This window comes from Hyperolius riggenbachi, chromosome 11 (genome assembly GCF_040937935.1).
Source record: "Hyperolius riggenbachi isolate aHypRig1 chromosome 11, aHypRig1.pri, whole genome shotgun sequence".
NCBI classification, from domain to species: domain Eukaryota; kingdom Metazoa; phylum Chordata; class Amphibia; order Anura; family Hyperoliidae; genus Hyperolius; species Hyperolius riggenbachi.
This window is the reverse complement of record NC_090656.1, coordinates 206,640,201-206,663,419: the sequence shown is the minus strand read 5'-3', so window position 1 is coordinate 206,663,419 and position 23,219 is coordinate 206,640,201. Positions and strand designations below refer to the sequence as shown.

Sequence of the window (23,219 nt, the reverse complement as noted above, 5' to 3'; positions counted from 1 at the left end):
TGTGAACCCACCACTGCATACCTGTTCTGTTCAGTGAACCCGCCACTGTATACCTGTTCAGTGAACCTGCCACTGCATACCTCTTCTGTGAACCCACCACTGCATACCTGTACTGTGAACCCACCACTGCATACCTGTACTGTGAACCCACCACTGCATACCTGTACTGTGAACCCACCACTGCATACCTGTTCTGTGAACCCACCACTGCATACCTGTTCTGTGAACCCACCACTGCATACCTGTTCTGTGAACCCACCACTGCATACCTGTTCAGTGAACCTGCCACTGCATACCTGTTCAGTGAACCCGCCACTGCATACCTGTTCTGTGAACCCACCACTGCATACCTGTTCTGTGAACCCACCACTGCATACCTGTTCTGTGAACCCACCACTGCATACCTGTTCTGTTCAGTGAACCCGCCACTGTATACCTGTTCAGTGAACCTGCCACTGCATACCTGTTCTGTGAACCCGCCACTGCATACCTGTTGTGTTCAGTGATCCCGCCACTGTATACCTGTTCAGTGAACCTGCCACTGCATACCTGTTCTGTGAACCCGCCACTGTATTCCTGTTCAGTGAACCCGCCACTGCATACCTGTTCTGTGAACCCGCCACTGCATACCTGTTGTGTTCAGTGATCCCGCCACTGTATACCTGTTCAGTGAACCTGCCACTGCATACCTGTTCTGTGAACCCGCCACTGTATTCCTGTTCAGTGAACCCGCCACTGCATACCTGTTCTGTGAACCCGCCACTGTATTCCTGTTCAGTGAACCCGCCACTGCCGTCACTACACAAACAGCTGTTTGCGGTGCGTTACACGGTGAGTTTGGTGTGTCAGTGTGAAGCAGTACCTTAATTACACTACCTGATTGATGTATACACATGCAAGATGTTTTAAAGCACTTTAGGCCTGTCATTTAGCATTCAATGTGATTTCTGCCCTTAAAACGCTGCTTTGCGTCACATCCAGATTTTTCCCCGGGACTTTTGGCGTGTATCCCACTCCGCCATGCCCCCCTCCAGGTGTTAGACCCCTTGAAACATCTTTTCCATCACTTTTGTGGCCAGCATAATTTTTTTTTTTTCAAAGTTCGCATCCCCATTGAAGTCTATTGCGGTTCGCGAACTTTAACGCGAACCGAACCTTCCGCGGAAGTTCGCGAACCCGGTTCGCGAACCTAAAATCGGAGGTTCGGCCCAACTCTAGTGGCTATAGGGAATTGTGCAATGCCTTGTTTCATCTGTGTTGATCAAATACGATAACACTGTATGCAGCATGTGCTAAGTCTCCAACTGTTGAGGTCTAGCCACAGCCATGACAATGCATGGCTTGGGACAATCCTTAGACGGGGGTTGAGGGGAGTGTTCGAGTGGATTTTTCTGGAAGATGCCTGTTGTGCTGAAAATTTTTGGTGACCTTCCATAGAGACTGTTCTGGAATGGAGGGGTCATCATCTAGTAGCCAATACACTCTAGAAACGTAGAAAAGATGCTCAGTGTTCCTGTTGGTACTCTACAAGCAGTGTTCCCCAACCCTGTCCTCAGGGCCCACCGACAGTGCATGTTTTGTGGCTATCCACAGAGGTAGTTAATCAGCTCTGCTGAGATACTAATCACCCCCACCTGTGCATGTTTGTGGTTTTCTGCAAAACATGTACTGTTGGTGGGCCTTGAGGACAGGGTTGGGGAACTATGCTCTACAGTAAAGGACTCATTGGCCTCTCCTGCAAGCATCTGTAGAATTGCAACTGTGACACTTTTGTGATCTTTGCAATATTGATTACAGAAGAAGACATGAATGCATCCTATTACCAAATAACAAGGTCCACCCTGTCACTGGAAAAGTTAAAACACAGAAGTAACATAATGCTCCAGATGACGGGAGCCCGATGGGGAAGCGCACGCAGCCGGACTGTGCCTGCGACAACTGGAGGACTTTCGGGGGCCAGATTCCAGGTGATCCAGGCAGCGGAGGAGAACGGTAAGAGAGGAATCAGCCTGGAGGAGGCTGGAGGAAGACCCAGGTATGCCTACTATAATCTAACGGAATTGAATCCAAGACCACAAAACCTTGCAGTGTTCTCCCCAGGCTCTTTTAGCTGGGTGCTCCACCCGGCTAGATTTGGTGACCACCCGGCTGTCATCGGCTCACCTTCTCACCTCCTCCTATGCTGTAAGCACAGTTGCCCTGCATTTTCAACTCGCCCCACCCGGCTACTTTTTCATGCCACCCGGCTACTATTTCATGCCACCCGGCTGGAAAAAAATTCTGGGGAGAACACTGCCTTGTATGTCTCACACCAATAGAATTCCCCCTATGTACACTGCAAATCATGCAGTAGTCACATCACCACTAAAATACAGATAGTTATAGCAAAAAGGTGTAATGACTCAATAGCATAGAGAAAAAAAAAAGTAAGCTGCAACTTTATTTAAATACATGTACAAAATAAGCACCAATGAATACCTTAAAACCAGTTAAAAACCAGAGTGCTCCAGAAATCTAACTACATACCACATTCTGCCTCATAACACACTCATAGGTACCGGTACAAATCACACTGGCTGGCCTCTTCAGCGGAGGAGACATTTGGATGTATATGCTATGGCAACGTGTACCATATTAAGGCGCTCCTGTGTAACAGCAGACTCACGTGACTTCTTAGAAACAGTCCATGGGCTAACCGCATCCAGCAACAACAGCAAGGAGCATATGCTGCTAGGATAAATCTGGGATCCTGTCTCCAACACTATCTTCACTGATCAGCAGAGGACTTGGCGCACTACAGTCACTTCGCTAGTGTGCACACTGATTCCAAGAGGGCCACAAGGTAAGCAGGTGGAGCACTCGTCACTGACGGGGTAATCCCCACCCACCTACGCGTTGTGCTAGCCTTATGCAAGCATCGTCAGGGTGTGCTGTATAATCCAACTGCCAAATACTTTCATTACACCACCACAGTCAGGGAATCCCTCACTTGTTCAGAAACTCAGAAGATCACTAGCTCACTTTCTGTAATAAAGCTCAAACCAAGTGCGCTATGTGGGAATGTGACCTGTGTTATCCTGGGATGAAGCAACAGCTGTTGCAATACATGTAAGGGAAGGTTGGGACAACAGTTATTCTGGACTCTTGTGGTAAGCTTTTCTAAGGACACGTATATTGCAAAGAGGATGAGCAGTACTGTTTGGCACTCTGGTGCTGGGTTTTATTGGTAGAGGCAATGCTTTATATTTTGGCAAATCTCCCTGACATTTATTTTCATGTCTCTGCACCTGGTGTTATCAGTACGGCAGCTATGGATTTATTCACAGCCTTACCCTTGTTGTATTGAAGTTAGTAGCAACATGCCTGCATGATTTATACATTCTACAGCTGTTGCCCTGCACTTTCTCTTTTTTTAATTCATTTCATTTGGGATATGTCCCTCTACAATAAAGCTGACCTTATTTTACTTACAGAATTCTGAGCTACACTATATGGATTTTTTTTCTTCTGAATGGTATTCTATTTATCTCCATGGCATTTTTTGACTTACTTTGGCTCATTCTGTGTGTACATTTCACATTAGCCTAATGGTGCCTATACTCGGTACAATGAAGATGTTCGTTTTTCACGTTTATTCGACCAAAACTATTGAATCGAATGAAAGTCAAAAAGAATAATTTTTTCAATTAAAAGAAATGATTATCCCATTCTTTTAAAATGTGATCGTACATGTTGGAGAAATCTTTATATTCGATAACAGAGAAAAAAAATAAATAAAAAAAAAATGAAAACAAATTGTACCATGTATGGGCACCATTAGATGGGATGGAGAGAAATGTGCATTATAGACAAACACAGTGGGTACAAAGTAATACAAGCTGATTTACCTGTGACTGTCAGGGTGAAGTTCCTCACAATTTTATCAACCAGAGACCTGTGGGTAACAATACAGCTGTATTTCTTCCCATCATCCTTTTTGCCAGGATTTAAAGTTAGCTGACTTGTGATATTAAATGTCCCGTCGCTGTTAATAACAGGATCAGCAGTGCAGGTCCCCTTCTCCAGGGCCATACAACTAGGAGGTTGTTCAGAGTATTGCACCCAGCGGATTAGCACAGTTACAGGATAGACACCAGTCACTTCACACATCACTGATTTCTCTGCATCAAGCTCTATTTCCACGACTGGTGGTATCGGCGTAACAGAGGGCTGAGCTGTGAAATACAAAAAAATAGAAACATTGATGGAGATTTAGCCAAAACAACTCATCCACAAAACAACAGCTTTTAACCTTTCATTAAATATTCATTGTTTTATAAAATTAAACTTTTTTTTTTCTTCTAACAAGGCCACTACCTAGGGCAGTGGTAGGGATCTGCGGCTCTTTAGCCAATTGAGAGTGGCTCTTTTGCTCACTGGGCTCCCCCAATCTCATTTTCCATGTGTGGCGCTGGCTGTCTGCTCTGTCCGCTGTGACAGTCACAGATTTCCCATGTACGCCGCACCCAGTCTTCATGACAATTGCCGTCACATCAGCGGAGATGCGACTGCCAGGAAAGCACAGTGCACGCAAGCAGGAATGAGGAGGGGGAGGGGTGGAAGGAGCAGACAGTGGACAGAGCTATGTGGATCAAGCATGAACATACCCCTGTGCTTACCCTACCACTGCTACTAATTGGAAATGTGTACACAACACTTCAGCCACACTTCTGCCCTACGTTCTGATTGAGAGGGGAAGTTAGGCCTGTTACACATAAGAAACGTGCAGGAGAACGGCTCCTGCAGGCGTTGCGGCGTGTCGTCGGGAAACTCCAGTGCGACGCTGAGTAGCGACGGTAGTAGTTAATTAACCCGAAGGGGAAACGCCGATTCCTGACGATATAATGCGCCGGGATGCGTCGTATCGCAACATATCGAAACGCAGTGTCGGGTGTGAAATGTAAAAGGAAAGTCTATGGACTTTCCTTTTACCTTGGTTAACGCAGTATAGACCTTGCGTTAAAACGCGTAAAAAGGGCTCTGGTGTGAAAGAGCCCTTAGCAGCACCTTAACCGTTTCCTCCTATAGCATAGCTGCTCCCCAGGGTCCTATAGCGAAAATTGTATTTGTGGGGAAAAGGCTGTCACATGACTGCAGCTGTTTTCGGGCTTTTCAATCCCATATTCCCAATTTACATGAATGGAGGCAAGGCAGGGGATCAGTGGTTTAATAACATTTGGCTTGTAAACAAACATTTGATATTTAACAGAAGCTCCTGCTACAATGGACTTGATCTGAATAATTTCTCATTTTCGAGTAAAATTGTCTTTAAGCATCTTTATATTAAAAAAAAGAGAAATAGTGAGACTCACCAGACACCTGTAGAAAATTTTTACCCAATCCAAATCGTGGTGTGTTGGTCACAGAACAGGTGTATTCTCCATCATCAGAGAACTGGGCATTGGGGAGGTGCAGCTCAGCGTTACCCTTCAGGATCTCCTCCACATCCATGTAACTTCCATTTCTGACTACAGTTATCTTTCCAATATTATAAATATTCACATCGTTCTTAGTGCCGTTCTCTAAAATCTTCTGCCATTCCACTCCTATTGCTTTAAGATTATTTATGTTAGTTATATTACAGGGAATGATGACATTTTCTCCTCTCAGAGCTGTTATTGGTGACACTCCCATCATGATGTTCAAAGGTTTGTCTTCTGCATCTACAAAAACATAAAAAATATGAATTGCAAAGAAAAGCTAACTGCAAACACTGCATTATTTTATCCAGTCTATTCCAAGTCATGTAGTCATAAGTGGCAAGCACCCGGAGGACAGGCATGTGTGCTAAGCTGATATGGTCCAATAGCCCTCAAGGACCCACAGAGTTGCAGCAAAGAATCAGCAGCACCACAGGAGATGTAATTTATAGCTCTTAAATGCATAAAAGAGTTGGCCCACAGCGACAGACGCTGTTTCGGAAGTATGCTCCTTCTTCAAGCTGTATAGGCTCTCTCTGAACACTGACAAACATCTCAAACATAAATACCTCTTCTACATGGTCACATGAACCAATCAAAGACATTAAAAATTTGAACAGCACTGCCAGCCAATCACAGCACACTATATAATGAAAGGACCTGATGGGAAACTTCAATGCAAAGTAGCAGCCGTTACCTGCAAGAAATTTGAAAAACATCCCAGACAAAAAGACCAATCAGTGGTAATATCAGAGGAGGACCTGATGGGAAACCATGCAGTAGCCAATGGGAAAGATGCACTAAAAACTCACCCACACAAAAGTGACATCACAGCTTCCCACATCCTAGCCCAGTCTCCCAGAGCAACCAACTGTTGCTCATAAATAAATAACACAGCCGCCCATTGCGGAAGTAAACAAAGCGTATAACGTAAAAACATACACATAAATACAATGCAACGCGTAAAACCGGTTAGCATCAAAGGGAAATCTCAACTGAGATCAACATAAAAAAAAAGGGGGAGTGTACTGCAAAGTCACGATCCACAAAAACCATCCCGTGCAGCTATGGTCGACAGTGCGGTTTAGGGTTGCAACAGTATGAAATTCCACGGTAGGATAACCGTCTAAAAAAAAAAAAAATATACCACGGTATGACAGTATTATACAATTATTTGGACCCGACCCCCCCCCCCCTTACATTAAATCATGTGCTCCCCCCACCCCACTGTGGGGTGTCCCACTCCCTCGGCATGCATATGATTAAAAACTGTAAAAAGGCTCACCCTGCTTCTGTAAAAGTCCTGGTGGCATTAGAGATAGGTGTAGCTGTGACCGCAGCATAGGTAGCCAGGGACAGGTGTAGCCAGTAATATGTGGCCGCAGCATAGGTAGCCAGGGATGGGTGTAGTCAGTAATATGTATCCACAGCATACAGTGATGTGAAAAACTATTTGCCCCCTTCCTGATTTCTTATCCTTTTGCATGTTTGTCACACAAATGTTTCTGCTCATCAAAAACCGTTAACTATTAGTCAAAGATAACATAATTGAACACAAAATGCAGTTTTAAATGATGGTTTTTATTTTTTAGTGAGAAAAAAAAAAACTCAAAATCTACATGGCCCTGTGTGAAAAAGAAATTACCCCCTAAACCTAATAACTGGTTGGGCCACCCTTAGCAGCAATAACTGCAATCAAGCGTTTGCGATAACTTGCAACGAGTCTTTTACAGCGCTCTGGAGGAATTTTGGCCCACTCATCTTTGCAGAATTGTTGTAATTCAGCTTTATTTGAGGGTTTTCTAGCATGAACCACCTTTTTTTAAGGTCATGCCACAACATCTCAATAGGATTCAGGTCAGGACTTTGACTAGGCCACTCCAAAGTCTTCATTTTGTTTTTCTTCAGCCATTCAGAGGTGGATTTGCTGGTGTGTTTTGGATCATTGTCCTGCTGCAGCACCCAAGATCGCTTCAGCTTGAGTTGACGAACAGATGGCCGGACCCATTCTCCTTCAGGATTTTTTGGTAGACAGTAGAATTCATGGTTCCATCACAGCAAGCCTTCCAGGTCCTGAAGCAGCAAAACAACCCCAGACCATCACACAACCACCACCATATTTTACTGTTGGTATGATGTTCTTTTGCTGAAATGCTGTGTTATTTCTACAACAGATGTAACGGGACACGCACCTTCCAAAAAGTTCAACTTTTGTCTCGTCGGTCCACAAGGTATTTTCCCAAAAGTCTTGGCAATCATTGAGATGTTTTTTAGCACAATTGAGACGAGCCTTAATGTTCTTTTTGCTTAGAAGTGGTTTGCGCCTTGGATATCTGCCATGCAGGCCGTTTTTGCCCAGTCTCTTTCTTATGGTGGAGTCGTGAACACTGACCTTAATTGAGGCAAGTGAGGGCTGCAGTTCTTTAGATGTTGTCCTGGGGTCTTTTGTGGCCTCTCGGATGAGTTTTCTCTGCGCTCTTGGGGTAATTTTGGTCGGCCGGCCACTCCTGGGAAGGTTCATCACTGTTCCATGTTTTTGCCATTTGTGGATAATGGCTCTCACTGTGGTTCGCTGGAGTCCCAAAGCTTTAGAAATGGCTTTATAACCTTTACCAGACTGATAGATCTCAATTACTTTTGTTCTCATTTGTTCCTGAATTTCTTTGGATCTTGGCATGATGTCTAGCTTTTGAGGTGCTTTTGGTCTACTTCTCTGTGTCAGATAGCTCCTATTTAAGTGATTTCTTGATTGAAACAGGTGTGGCAGTAATTAGGCCTGGGGGTGACTACAGAAATTGAACTCAGGTGTGATAAACCACAGTTAAGTTATTTTTTAACAAGGGGGGCAATCAGTTTTTCACACAGGGCCATGTAGATTTGGAGTTTTTTTCTCACTAAATAATAAAAATCATCATTTAAAACTGCATTTTGTGTTCAATTATGTTATCTTTGACTAATAGTTAACGGTTTTTGATGAGCAGAAACATTTAAGTGTGACAAACATGCAAAAGAATAAGAAATCAGGAAGGGGGCAAATAGTTTTTCACATCACTGTAGGTAGCCAGGGTTAGGTGTAGCCAGTAGTAGGTGGCCGGAGCATACGTAGCCAGGGATAGGTGTAGCCAGTAGAAGGTGTCCGCAGCATAGGTAGCCAGGGATAGATGTAGCCATTAGTAGGGGGCCGCAGCAGTGGCGTTCCTACCGTCAAGCGGCAGGGGCGGCCCGCACCGGGTGTCTTGATGCTTAGGGGGTGACACCGGGAGTCCTGTGTTGCCGCCCCTGCCGCTGCAGTCAGTGCACATGTTGTGCAAATTTGGGATTTTACACCCCCCCGTGGCCGTCCCCGCTGACAACCTATGTGTGTCGTCCCCCCCCCCCCCCCCCCGGGGCCTTCCCCGGTGACAGGCAGGACTCAGGAGCAGCCCAGCTTCAGACCTCCGACCAGCCGGCGACCAGTATGCGGGCGCTAGGACCCAGCGGACACCGCACTGATATGCGGAAGTGACATCACTTCCGCATATACGGCGTGGTGTTCACTGAGTTCGGTGCGCCCGCATACTGGTCGCCGGCTGATACTGAGGTCTGAAGCTGGGCTGCTCCTGCCTGTCACCGGGGAAGGCCTGTGAGGTGAGGGGGGGGGGGGTAGGTTGTCAGCGGGGACGGCCACGGGGGGTGTAAAATCCCAAATTTGCACAACGAGTGAAGGGCACCTGTCACTATCTAACCTGGGGGGGATCCCTATTACTATCTAACCTAGGGGGTCCCTGTCACTAACTGGGGGTGGCTGTCACTATCTTACCTGGGGCAGTGGGGGGTCCCTGTCACTATCTAACCTGGGGTGTCCCTGTCACTATCTAACCTGGGGGGTCCCTGTCACTATCTAACCTGGGGGGTCCCTGTCACTAACCTGGGGGTCGCTGTCACTATCTAACCTGGGGGGGTCCCTGTCACTCTCTAACCTGGGGGGGTCCCTGTCACTATCTAACCTGGGGGGGTCCCAGTCACTAACTAACCTGGGGGTCACTGTCACTATCTAACCTGGGGGTCGCTGTCACTATCTAACCTGGGGGTCGCTGTCACTATCTAACCTGGGGGTCGCTGTCACTATCTAACCTGGGGTTGCAGTCACTAACTAACCTGGGGGTCGCTGTCACTATCTAACCTGGGGGGTCCCTGTCACTATCTAACTGGGGGTCGCTGTCACTATCTAACCTGGGGGGTCGCTGTCACTATCTAACCTGGGGGGTCGCTGTCACTATCTAACCTGGGGGGTCGCTGTCACTATCTAACCTGGGGGGTCGCTGTCACTATCTAACCTGGGGGGTCACTGTCACTATCTAACCTGGGGGTCGCTGTCACTATCTAACCTGGGGGTCGCTGTCACTATCTAACCTGGGGGGGTCCCTGTCACTAACCGGGGGTTGCAGTCACTAACTAACCTGGGGGTCGCTGTCACTATCTAACCTGGGGGGTCCCTGTCACTATCTAACCGGGGGTCGCTGTCACTATCTAACCTGGGGGTCCCTGTCACTATCTAACCTGGGGGGTCCCTGTCACTATCTAACCGGGGGTCGCTGTCACTATCTAACCTGGGGGGTCCCTGTCACTATCTAACCTGGGGGGGTCCCTGTCACTATCTAACCTGGGGGGGTCGCTGTCACTATCTAACCTGGGGGTCGCTGTCACTATCTAACCTGGGGGTCGCTGTCACTATCTAACCTGGGGGATCCCTGTCACTATCTAACCTGGGGGGTCCCTGTCACTATCTAACCTGGGGGGTCCCTGTCACTATCTAACCTGGGGGTCGCTGTCACTATCTAACCTGGGGGGTCGCTGTCACTACCTAACCTGGGGTTTCCTGTCACTATCTAACCTGGGGGTCGCTGTCACTATCTAACCTGGGGGTCACTGTCACTATCTAACCTGGGGGTCACTGTCACTATCTAACCTGGGGGTCACTGTCACTATCTAACCTGGGGGTCCCTGTCACTATGTAACCTGGGGGGTCCCTGTCACTATCTAACCTGGGGGGTCCCTGTCACTATCTAACCTGGGGGGGTCGCTGTCTAACCTGGGGGGGGTCGCTGTCTAACCTGGGGGGGTCGCTGTCTAACCTGGGGGGGGGTCGCTGTCTAACCTGGGGGGTCGCTGTCGCTATCTAAACTGGGGGTCCCTGTCACTATCTAGAATTCAAATATACCAGCACTCCAGCTTTCTCAAAGAATCACGCTCTTTTATTGATATTGGTAACCACACACGCCTTGAGAAAGGGGGACCCTGCGAGGCCCCGAAACAATTGTCGGTCATTTCTGTGGATATGTTAGCTCAATAAAAGAGCGTGATTCTTTGAGAAAGCTGGAGTGCTGGTATATTTGAATTCTGGACTTATACTTTGGTGGTTTGCCTATACCACAATACCAAGCACCCTACCTAAGATGGTGTGCCCAGTCACAACTTTTCCTGTTCCTGTCACTATCTAAACTGGGGGCACCAGTCACTAGCTGAACTGGGGGGCACCAGTCACTAGCTGAACTGGGGGGCACCAGTCACTAGCTGAACTGGGGGGCACCAGTCACTAGCTGAACTGGGGGGCACCTGTCACTAGCTGAACTGGGGGGCACCTGTCACTAGCTGAACTGGGGGGCACCTGTCACTACCTAAACTGGGGGGTACCTGTCACTACCTAAACTGGGGGGTACCTGTCACTAACTGAACTGGGGGGCTCCAGTCACTAATTGAGCTGGGGGGCTCCTGTAACTACTTAAACTGGGGGGCTCCTGGCACTACCTAAACTGTGGGGCACCTCTCACTACCTAAACTATCTAGGCCAGCCAGCCCAACATAACCACCAGCCAACCAGCCCAGAATCACTGGCAAAAAGGCCACAGCATCACCACCAGTCAGGCCAGCATTTACTTCAACCAGCCAGTCCAGCCACAGCATCACCGCCAGCCCAGCCACAGCATCACCGCCAGTCAGGCCACAGCATCACTGCCAGGCCTTTCAGCTCACACATCATCGCCAATCCAGACAAAAATAGTATTGCCAGCCAGGCACAGCAGCCAGTAGAGGAGAATTCAGAAGCCAGGTGAGAGGTGTCTACCATATTAATGGGGCATTTTGCCTATTTATTTGAAATGCTGTCTATTTATGTGCCTCATGACTGCTGAATTTGTCTTGTTGGTGGCCTCATGGTTACTGGATTTGTCTTTTTGGGGGCCTCATGATTTGTTGTGGGCCTCAAGATTGCTGAATTTGTCTTGCTGGGGGCCTCATGATTGCTGAATTTGTCTTGTTGGGGGACTCATAATTTATTGGGGGCCTCATGATTGCTGAATTTGACTTGTTGGGGGCCTCAAGATTGCTGAATTTGTCTTGTTGGGGGCCTCAAGATTTGTTGGGGGCCTCAAGATTGCTGAATTTGTCTTGTTGGGGGCCTCATGATTGCTAACTGCGAGACTATAGGAAAAGCGGAATCAACCTCATATGAGACAATAGCATTGAGGCCTGGAACCCACTGAAAACCGCAAACGCAAAACGCAACCGCTAGCGTTTTGTCTGAGCGGTTTGCAAGCGGATTCATGCGCGTTTTTGGTCGTGTTTTGCAACATTGTATTTTTTTCCCCAGCGGGTGCCTAGCGTTTTGCGTTTTGCGTTTTTATCCTGATTGGTCCTGTGAATTATTTTTCATTTTGTTACAGTGTGCTGAACCGCAAAACGCTAGCAAAACCGCTCAGTTTAGGTTTTGCTGAGCGTTTCCGCTAGCGGTTCAATACTTTACATTGAAGCGCTAACGCTCCCAAAATGCTGCATGTCCTGCGTTTGCGTTTCTGAGAAACGCAAACGCTCCTGTGGAAGTTGCCCCATCCATTAACATTAGCCCAGCGTTTTGGCAAACTGCTAGCGTATCGCAGTGCTGCCAAAACGCTGCCAAAAGCGCTCCTGTGGGTTCCAGCCCTAAAGGAGTTATCCGGGCAGTTTTAATAAAATTAACCGGGGGCTTCCTCCAGCCCCAAGCTCCCAGGACCTCCCTCGCCGCATCTCTGCTCTCAGCCGTTCGCCGGAGCTCCGACCCGGTCCCCGGCGATGATGTCAGAGCGACCTGGAGGTTGCTCTGTACTGCGCCTGCGCGATCGGCGCTGTCAATCACCGCCACGTGGGCCGGAGCGGACTGCGCAGGTGGTAGTAGTTCTTAGCCTCCGGCGAACGGCTGAGAGCAGAGATGCGGCGAGGGAGGTCCTGGGAGCTTGGGGCGTTCATTTTATTAAAACTGCCCGGATAACTCCTTTAAACCTACTTTTTTTTTTTTTTTTTAGCTTTTTAAAACAGAAAATAAAACTGGGGGGGTTTTAAAAAAAAAAAAAAAAATACATTTTTCAGGAGTAGGATGGATGAAATTGTTTATCTTCAGTTTAGATTTTCCATAATGTTCATGTATGAGTTAAAATGTTTGTATTTAGTTTAAATTGCTGTTGGCACTTTGCGATAGATAAGTGACTTTTCGCCACCACTGTCCTAATCTAATGTCCCACCATTGCTAAGTTCATGTAAACTAGTCTCCACCCGTGACCACACCCACATTTTGGTATATGACCACACACATTTTTTGCGCAACGTAGCCCCAATTACGGGGGGGGCAGGGCTGTGGAGTCTGAGTCGAAGAGTCGGAGTCTGGGCAATTTTGGGCACCTGGAGTTGGAGTCGGAGTCGTTGATTTCATAAACTGAGGAGTCGGGTGATTTTGGTACAAAATCCACAGCCCTGTTAAGTATTAAGACTAAGGAGTCGGAGTTGAAGCTATTTTGGGTACCCGGAGTCGGAGTTGGAGTCGTGGTTTCATAAACTGAGGAGTCGGAAGATTTTTGTACCGACTCCACAGCCCGGGGGGGGTGACTGTGGATAACCAGCACCGGGTGCCAAATACCCTAGGTACGCCACTGGGCCGCAGCATAAGTAGCCAGGGATTGGTGTAGCCAGTAGTAGGTGGCTGCAGCATAAGTAGCCAAGGATAGGTGTAGCCAGTAGTAGGTGACCGCAGCATAGGTACTCAGGGATAGGTGTAGCCAGTAGTAGGTGGCCGCAGCATAGGTAGCCAGGGATAGGCGTGGCCAGTAGTATGTGGCCAGAACATAGGTAGCAAGGGATAGGTGTAGCCAGGATAGGTACCTGCAGCATGTTAATGTTAATGGATGGACCAAATTCCACTGGAGCAATTGCAATTACCAAATCGCAAAACATGCAGCATTTTTGGTGTTTAGCATTAGAGTTTCTGCAAAGTATATAAACGCTGGCGTAATCGCTCATGAAAACTTGCACAGAGCGATTTTTCTAGCATTTTGAAGTTACTGCACACCTTAACAAAATTAAAATTAATTGAAAGGACCAATCAGAATTAAACCGCTAATCGCTACACAACCGCTGGCAAATTGAATACACTTCTTAAAATCGCTCCTGTAAACGCTCATGAAATCGCTTGTAAACCACTCCTACAAAACGCTAGCGATTGCGATTAGCGACAGCATTTTGTAGTGGGTTCCAGGCCTAAGGATGAAAAAGACCAGAAGTTCAGTATTTCTCAAGACAAATGCATTGGAGGCTCTAGTTTTCTAGGTGCAACACCTTGATGGCCCTTCTGAACCACTATCAATGAAATACAGTGTGAAAAAAAAAAAAGAAAACCTTTGATTTACCGTGTATACTCGCACATAAGGCGACCCGTGTATAAGCCGTGACTCACAGATAAACCCCCCCCCATATAAATAACCAGATGTGCCTCCAGTATGAGGCAGCCACCCCTCTATAGCCAAATGTTCACCCAGATGTTAGGCAGCCACCTCCCCATAGCCAGATGTACACCCAGTAGACAACTTCCCGCTCCCCCACAGTGTTCTCCCCAGGATCAATCAGCCGGGCGGAGCGCCCGGGTAAGTTTAATTACCGCCCGGCTGATGAGACTGCGTGCCCCGTTGTCTCCGAGCCCCGGCTGATAAATCTGCGTGTCCTGTCATCGCGAGCCGCAAGTGTCCGTCCAGCTGTCAGATGCGCTGCTTCCCCTCTACACTCGAGATCTCGCGCTTCCCGGCGAGCTCGTGCTCTGATAGGCTGCAAATAAGAGGCGTGACATTAGCGCCAGCCGCCTTCTGCAGAGCCGTGTGCCGCGTGTATGTCTGTGAGAGCTGTGCAGGGATGTGGGTGGAGAGAGAGGCATGTGCGCAGCTCACTGACGGATGAATCCGTCTTGCTCCATATGCAGGCTATGAGATATCTGCGGCGCTGGATGGCAGAGGTGGATGGTGTGCTCCGGGTGATCAGCAGGGCTGTGCACTGTCTCGCAGCACGGAGCAGGTACTGAAGCTCGGGGAGACCTTTGGGGAACACCTGAGGATCAATGTGAGGAGCGATCTGCTGCCATGAGAGGGAGGGAGAGGGGGCCTACCTACCCACCCACTAGTCTGACCTACCTACCCACCCCACTAGCCACTAGTCTGACCTACCTACCCACCCACTAGTCTGACCTACCTACCCACCCACTAGTCTGACCTACCTACCCACCCCACTAGCCACTAGTCTGACCTACCTACCCACCCCACTAGTCTGACCTACCTACCCACCCACTAGTCTGACCTACCTACCCACCCCACTAGCCACTAGTCTGACCTACCTACCCACCCCACTAGTCTGACCTACCTACCCACCCACTAGTCTGACCTACCTACCCACCCCACTAGCCACTAGTCTGACCTACCTACCCACCCCACTAGCCACTAGTCTGACCTACCTACCCACCCCACTAGTCTGACCTACCTACCCACCCACTAGTCTGACCTACCTACCCACCCACTAGTCTGACCTACCTACCCACCCCACTAGCCACTAGTCTGACCTACCTACCCACCCACTAGTCTGACCTACCTACCCACCCCACTAGCCACTAGTCTGACCTACCTACCCACCCCACTAGTCTGACCTACCTACCCACCCCACTAGTCTGACCTACCTACCCACCCCACTAGCCACTAGTCTGACCTACCTACCCACCCACTAGTCTGACCTACCTACCCACCCCACTAGTCACTAGTCTGACCTACCTACCCACCCCACTAGCCACTAGTCTGACCTACCTACCCACCCCACTAGTCTGACCTACCTACCCACCCCACTAGTCTGACCTACCTACCCACCCACTAGTCTGACCTACCTACCCACCCCACTAGCCACTAGTCTGACCTACCTACCCACCCACTAGTCTGACCTACCTACCCACCCCACTAGCCACTAGTCTGACCTACCTACCCACCCCACTAGCCACTAGTCTGACCTACCTACCCACCCCACTAGTCTGACCTACCTACCCACCCCACTAGTCTGACCTACCTACCCACCCACTAGTCTGACCTACCTACCCACCCCACTAGCCACTAGTCTGACCTACCTACCCACCCCACTAGCCACTAGTCTGACCTACCTAACCACTCACCCACCACACTAGCCACCAGCCTGACTGACTTACCCTCCCACTCACCCCACTAGCCTGACTTACTTACCCACCCACCCCACTAGCCACCAGCGTGAACTATTACCCACCCCACTAGCCACCAGCCTGAACTACTTACCCACCCACCCCACTAGCCACCAGCCTGAACTACTTACCCACCCACCCCACTAACCACCAGCCTGAACTACTTACCCACCCACCCCACTAGCCTGAACTACTTACCCACCCACTCACCCCACTAGCCACCAGCCTGACCTACTTACCCACCCATCCCACTACTAGCCTGACCTACCTACCCACCCCACTAGCCTCCAGCCTGACCTAGTAACCCTCCCACCCCACTAGCCACCAGCCTGACCTACACCTCACTGGCCTGACCTACTTACCCACCCACCTCACTAGCCACAGCTTGACCTACTTACCCACTACATTACAGTTGGCTACGCCCATGTAATGGTTCCACCCATTTTCCAGCACATGTCATGGCCACGCCCATTTTACCCCACCCGGCTACTTTTTCATGCCACCCGGCTGAAAAAAATTTCTGGGGAGAACACTGCCCCATCATGGCACATATAGCTACTGTTGGTACCTGGAGTGAGGGAGCATTTATCAGCTGTGGTTGCTGCTGTAAGTAGAGGAGGAGAGGAGAACTGTGCTGGGGTTATGCAAATCACTAATAAGACATGTGGTAAAGGTAGTCTGGTGTGATTTGCAAGAAATCTGGCATCCTGGATGGTGGGAGAGTGCCGGTGGCAGAATGTGGTGCTGAGCAGGTTGTCTGGTATTGTCAGAGCATCCTGTGCTTGCCACGTGTCTGGAGTGGAGTGAAAACTTACCGGCAGAATGTGGTGCAGAGCGGGGTGTTGTGGTATTGTCTGGGCATCCGGTGCTGGCAGTGACGTGTTCGGAAGGTGTAACAGAGTCTGCAGAACCGCCAGAGTAATGATCCGGGATTCCCTCTTGTGTCCTAAACTCGCGGTATAAAGATGCCACTAGATGGCATCATCAATGCGAGACAGTACTGGAGGCAACAAGGAATCCCAGATCATTGCACTGGAGGCTCTGCAAGCTTTGTTACATCTTTTGAACACGTCACTGCCAGGAGCTGGGTCCCTGGTTCAATCCCAGGCAGGGCACTATCTGCACAGAATTTGTATGTTACCCCTGTGCCTGTGTGGGTTTCCTCCCAAGCACTCTGGTTTCCTCATGCATCCCAAAACATACAGATACGTTAGTTGGCTTCCCCCTAAATTGGCCCTAGACTACAATACATACACTACATGATCTATACATAGGCATACGATTATGGTAGGGATTCAATTGTGGGCCCCTCTGAGGAAAAGTTACCGGTAAGTGGCAAGACAATATACTCTGTACAGCACTGCAGAAGATGTCGGCACTATATAAATACTAAATAATACACATTACATAATATATGTTGCCTAGCAAACTTCTGGTCTGAGCTCCTAGACCACATCATCCGCCACCACACTGTGCCCTCATCCTTCTGCATCAAAGCTCTCCCCTACATGTTTCATCCCTTATAGTGACTCATCAGGGGCATGCACTGATACTAATAAAAGTAAAACCTCCTCCCCCACCTCAGCATTAACCCTCCACCTACTGGAAGGGAGCTAACCCTGGTTCACAAGTTCAAGGGAGGTCACGGTAAAATGGAATTAAAATCCCACAAGAAACATTTACCAAAATAATACAGAAACACATATACGAGGAAATACAAACGATGTTTAACCTCTTCACCTCAAAGAGTTTTTCCTCTTAAAAAAACCAGAGCAATATTCACCCGTCAGCGCTCCTTCCATTCATTCACCTATAACTTTATTACTACTTATCACAACGAAACAATCTATATTGTTTTTTTCGCCACTGATTAGGCTTTCTTTGGGGGGTACTTTTTGCTAAGAATTATTTTATTTTAACTCAGTTTTAATGGAAATAATAATAATACATTCATTATTTCCCAGTTTTTAGCCATTATAGTTTCAAAATAAAATGCTACTGTAATTAAAACCCACACATTTTATTTGCCCATTTGTATCGGTTATTGCAACGTTTAAAATTTTTCCCTAGTACAATGTATGGCGCCAATATTTTATTTGGAAATTAAGGTGCATTTTTTCAGTTTTGCGTCTATCCCTAATTACAAGCCCATAATTTATAAAGTAATTGTAGTATACAGTTTTTGTATACATATTAAAAAAGTTCAGTCCCTAAGGTAACTATGTATTTTTTTTTTTTAATTGTAATTTCTTTTAATTAAAATAAAAAAATAAAAAAATGGAAACTTTAGGGGAGTGTGGGAGGTCAGGGGTTAATAAAAAAAAAAAAAAAGGTAACTAGGGATGATTAATTGAAAAAAAGGGGGGGATGTAATATTACAATTTGGCCACAAGACGTCCCCAGTGGTGACTTCAGCTCCGTACTATTAGTACGGAAACGGAAGCACTACGTGGACGGGATGAATGGCAGAGCCGTCTGAATAGACAGCTGCAGCCATTCACAGGGGAACTTAGATCAATGAATGGGATTTGTTTTCTCATTCATTGATCTAGCAGCTGACGATCGGCGGTAATGAACGGTGGTACTGAGCGCAGGGGAGCGAGCAGAGGGGGGTGGTGGTGGATTGGGCGGCGGGAGGGAGGTAGTACCTACACCCCTGCACAGAGTTGTAGCATTTTGCAGGGGTGTAGTTACTCGTCCCGGGGGAGGTGAAATGGTTAAAATGAGCAGAGGTGTTATTTAGACTGTTTTAACCAGGGCTGTGGAGTCGGTACAAAAATCTACCGACTCCTCAGGTTAGGATTCCACCAACTTCGACTCCTCTAATTTGCATATTACAATCTTGTTGATTGAAAGTATGTAACATGAAATGCATCTCTTAACTGCCAACGCTTAGGAATTTTAAACGACAACTGAAGTGAGAGGGATATGGAGGCTGCCATATTCATTCCCTTTTAAACAATACCAGTTACCTGGATATCCGCCGGAACTTCTGCCTCTAATACTTTTAGTCATAGACTAAAACTAGTCCTTGGTAAGAGTACTTGTAGAAGGTACAGACCGGAACATAGAACATCTATCAGGCCCTAGGCAATGTAACTGTGGGAACATGTAAGAGTGATGTGCAGGTACTCTGCAGGGGAATGAGGCAATTATTCCTCTATTACATACTCTTCATGTACAATCTGAACATCTATCAGGCTCTAGGCCAGGGGTCTCAAACTCGCGGCCCGCGGGCCATTTGCAGCCCTCGATACAATATTTTGTGGCCCGTGCCGGCAAAAGCTTCCTTCTAGTTCGCTTCAGTGCTTCCACTAATCCGCCGCATCCCCACCGCTAAACGAGGGCTGCAGAGCCCCCAAATCGCCAGGGGGGCAATCCGCCGGCATTTCCTGGAAGGGGCAGAGTTTTCAGCTTCAGCTCTGCCCCTCCTGATTGATCACCGCACAGATCGCCGCCTCTCCCCACCCCTCTCTGTGAAGGAAGAGTAAGAGGGGCGGGCAGAGGCGGCGATGCGCCACGTTTGACGTCAGGAGGGGCAGAGCTGAAGCTGAAAGCTCTGCCCCTTCCAGGAAATGCCGGCGGATTGCCCCTTGGGCGATTTGGGGGCTCTGCAGCCCTCGTTGTGCGGCGGGGACACGGCGGATTACTTGTAATGGGAAATCCCTTATGCGGCCCAGCCTCATCCTGACTTTGCCTCCTGCGGCCCCCAGGTAAATTGAGTTTGAGACCCCTGCTCTAGGCAATGTAACTGTGGGTACATGTAGAGTGATGTGCAGGTACTCTGCAGGGCAATGAGGCAATTATTCCTCTATTACACATTCTTCATGTTTATCTTGCACAGTTTATTACTGATTACAAAGTCTACAGGATGCGCATACCTAATTTATTGCACTTTTGTGTCAGTGTATATAGACTGCATGATATAGATTTTTTGTGACACTATTTTTGTTCAGGCTATATGTTCTCAGACACACACACTGTCCATTTGCCTAACCTGGACAGATATTTACCTGCACAGTGTGTCAGATTACAACTTTATATTGACGCTATCTGTTCTGCACACTATTTGTTTTCATGGTCCTTGAGATTTAATCATATATGACTTGTTTGTCCTCCTTGGTTTTTCAGTTAATTGGGTGATATACACTGTCTGGTCCTATTAGCGATTTGGCAATATGGACATAATATATAGATTTACACAGACAGTATGATCCAATTAACTCATTTAGATTTTATATCTGGCACCCACTGTGCCCATATTGCCATACATTACCGATTATTATTTATATCGGGGCGATATTTTACTTGGGCAAGGTGTCAGATCTCATCTGGAGAATTTGTTAATATTGTTTACCTTGGAGGCTCTTACTATCATGTTCGTTAGTTGATATCTATGTATGCCGACCATGGGGTGGCATGATGGCTACACCTGGTTTTTAATTGTGTTCCCTCAATTAAAATGTTCAATAAAATATTGTTACTCTGAACATTGGTCCGGGTGTCCCGTTTGTAGACTACAGTCTATTTACATTTATATATAGTGGGAAGCTCTTTTCTCTGTTTTTCAATAGTTTGTATATTAGAGTCGAAAGACTCGCTTTATTTCCACTAGGTACCTCCTAGAATACCCTATAGAGGGGGTCCCCCTTTCATGCTCAGCTTTGTTTGGTTGTTTATATTCTTCAGGTACAATCTGAACCAGGTTTATTGGTGATAGACAACACCTCTGTGTTCAATGTGCACAACATTCTCAGTGGATTCCCTGCAGCTCTGTGGAGAGTGCATATGTAGAGTATAGTACTACTGTGTTACAAAGTAAACCTGAGACAGATGAAATTAAAGTTTTATACATACCTGGGGCTTCCTCCAGCCCCCTTCAGGCTAATCAGTCCCTCGCTGTCCTCTTCCGGCACCTGGATCTTCTGCTATGAGTCCAGGTACTTGAGCCAGTCTGGTGTAGTGCGCATGCACACACTCCGCCGCCGGGAGCGTACTACACCTGCGCAGCACTATTGCACAGGTGCAGAACAATGTGGCCGGCCAAGTCCCGAAGCTCACCTATTTAGTGTTGTGCCGCTGTCCCCCGCTCTGCGTTCAGTCCTGCTGTCCTCCGCTCCGTGTCCTGCTGGCTCCTGTTCTCCGTTCTTCCGCTTTTCCTTAGCTGCGAGGACCTTTGTCTGCGAGGACCCGGGGCTGCCTATATGCTGCCAGCTGCGGCTGATTTCGCTGCCGCCTTCCTTCAACTTCTCCCCGCTCCGCTCAGCGCTCTACAAGTAAGTACGCGCTGTCCCCGCTGTGTCCCTGCTGCCGTCCTTCCCCGTAGTCCTCCTCACGCCTCTCCTGCAGGGACCCGGGGCTGGCCTGTATGCTGCCGGCTGCAGCCAATTCTACCTCCACCCTCACAGCTCTCCACGCCACATTAAGGTGGACCTGAACTCTTGCACAGGGTAAAAGGAAAACACAGAAAAGCACCCTGTATGTATTTAGGGAGTTTAGCCTGTCTAATTCCCCCTCCTCTGTCACTAATCATAAGCCCCCCAGCAAAGCACCCACAGCCATGCACAGCCCCCCCAGCAAAGCACCCACAGCCATGCATAGCCCCCCAGCAAAGCACCCACAGCCATGTACAGCCCCCAAGCAAAGACCCCCCCCCCAGCAAAGCACCCACAGCCATGCAAAGTGCCCAGCAAAGCCCCCTCCCCCCCCCCCAGCAAAGCACCCACAGCCATGCAAAGTGCCCAGCAAAGCAAAGCACCCAGAATAGCCCCCCCAGCCATGCAAAGCACCCCCCAGCCATGCATCCCGACCTCATCTGTGACTAATCACCACTGTAATTTGATCTCTCCCCTGTGTCACCTGACTGCCACGGCAGAACAGCTAATTTAAAAGCACAGGATGTTAACTATATGTCTGCTCCCAAGCAAGCAGGAAGTAGACACACTGCAGATTTATTGCAGGATTTGTATTAGCTGTAACTAAGAAATGCTTTTCTTTTAAAAAAGGATTATGCTGTATCTTTCAGCCGTAACATATATAAGAGATTCCTGTGTACACATCATATATACAGTCACAATCAGATATGTATATCCGACTTTAAGAATACGGGGACTGCTTTATTGAAGCAGCACAATACATATTTATTTCCTTTTAAACAATACTAGTTACCTGGCAGCCCTGCTGAGCTATTTGGCTGCAATGGTGTTTGAATCACACCACAGTGTTCTCCCCAGAAATTCTTTCCAGCCGTGTGGCATTCAAAAGTAGCCGGGTGGGGTGAGATGAGAGAATGCAGGGCCGGTGCTTCAGTGCACAACTCTGTTCACAGCAGAGGAGGAGGTGAGCCACTGACAGCCGGGTGCTCACCAAAACTAGCCGGGTGGAGCACCCAGCTAAAAGAGCCTGGGGAGAACACTGCACCAGAAACAAGCATGCAGCTAATTTTGTTAGATCTGACAATGTCAGAAACACCTGATCTGCTGCATGCTTGTTTAGGGGCTATGGCTAAAAGTATCAAAAGGCAGAAGATCAGCAGAACAGCCAGGAAACTGGTATTGCTTGAAAAGGAAATATGGCAGCCTACATCGCCCTCTCACTTCAGTTGTCCTTTAATCATACATAATAAACAACAGCTAACAATGGGGATCTCAAGTGTAAAGCTTCAAAGTACAAGGAATGCCACCTGGCAGGGATCAGTATGTAATTCTTTGGGTGACAGCGCAGGCCACAGGCTGCACACTGGAGTCACCAATCTCTAGGCTAGCAACGTTTTTTGTTGCTTTGCAGAGGGCCAACAGGGTGGTGTAAGAGAAGCATCACAGAGTAAGAACAATGTCATCAGCCAACCTTCAGCCAAACTGATCAGCCGGGCAGCTTGCTTGCTGATGCGCTGTACACGTGCTAGATTCTAGGTAGAGGTGGTCATTCTTGGCCAAGAATGGGCATGTACTGCCTAAAACATACTAACCCCATTTAAAGGGAACCAGAGGGGAATGCTTTTTTAAAATAGAAAAAGAGTTTAAACATACTTGGGGCTTCTTCCAGCCCCATAAGCCTGGATCGCTCCCACGCCGCCTTCCTCCGCCGGTACCGGGCCCGTCACTTCCGGCGGACGCGGCCAATTGTCCGCATCACAGGGGCTCCCTCCATACCCGTACGCATGCGGCTGCGCAGTAGGAAGCCACACGCGTACATGTATGGAGGGAGCACCCTGAGATGCGGAGAATTGCCCGCATCCCCTC

At 48.2% G+C, this 23,219-nt stretch overlaps 1 protein-coding gene across 1 annotated transcript in view; it reads right to left on the bottom strand.

Annotated features, from left to right (window-relative positions):
• LOC137538350 (uncharacterized) overlaps positions 1-23,219 on the bottom strand; it is a 107,450-nt gene that overhangs the window by 73,942 nt on the left and 10,289 nt on the right. Inside the window, exons 2-3 of the mRNA XM_068260458.1 lie at positions 5,352-5,702; positions 3,888-4,214 (exon numbers count right to left, since the gene is read on the bottom strand). Of these exons, the coding sequence (XP_068116559.1) occupies positions 3,888-4,214; positions 5,352-5,702 (678 nt within the window). The remainder of the gene's footprint in view (positions 1-3,887; positions 4,215-5,351; positions 5,703-23,219) is intronic.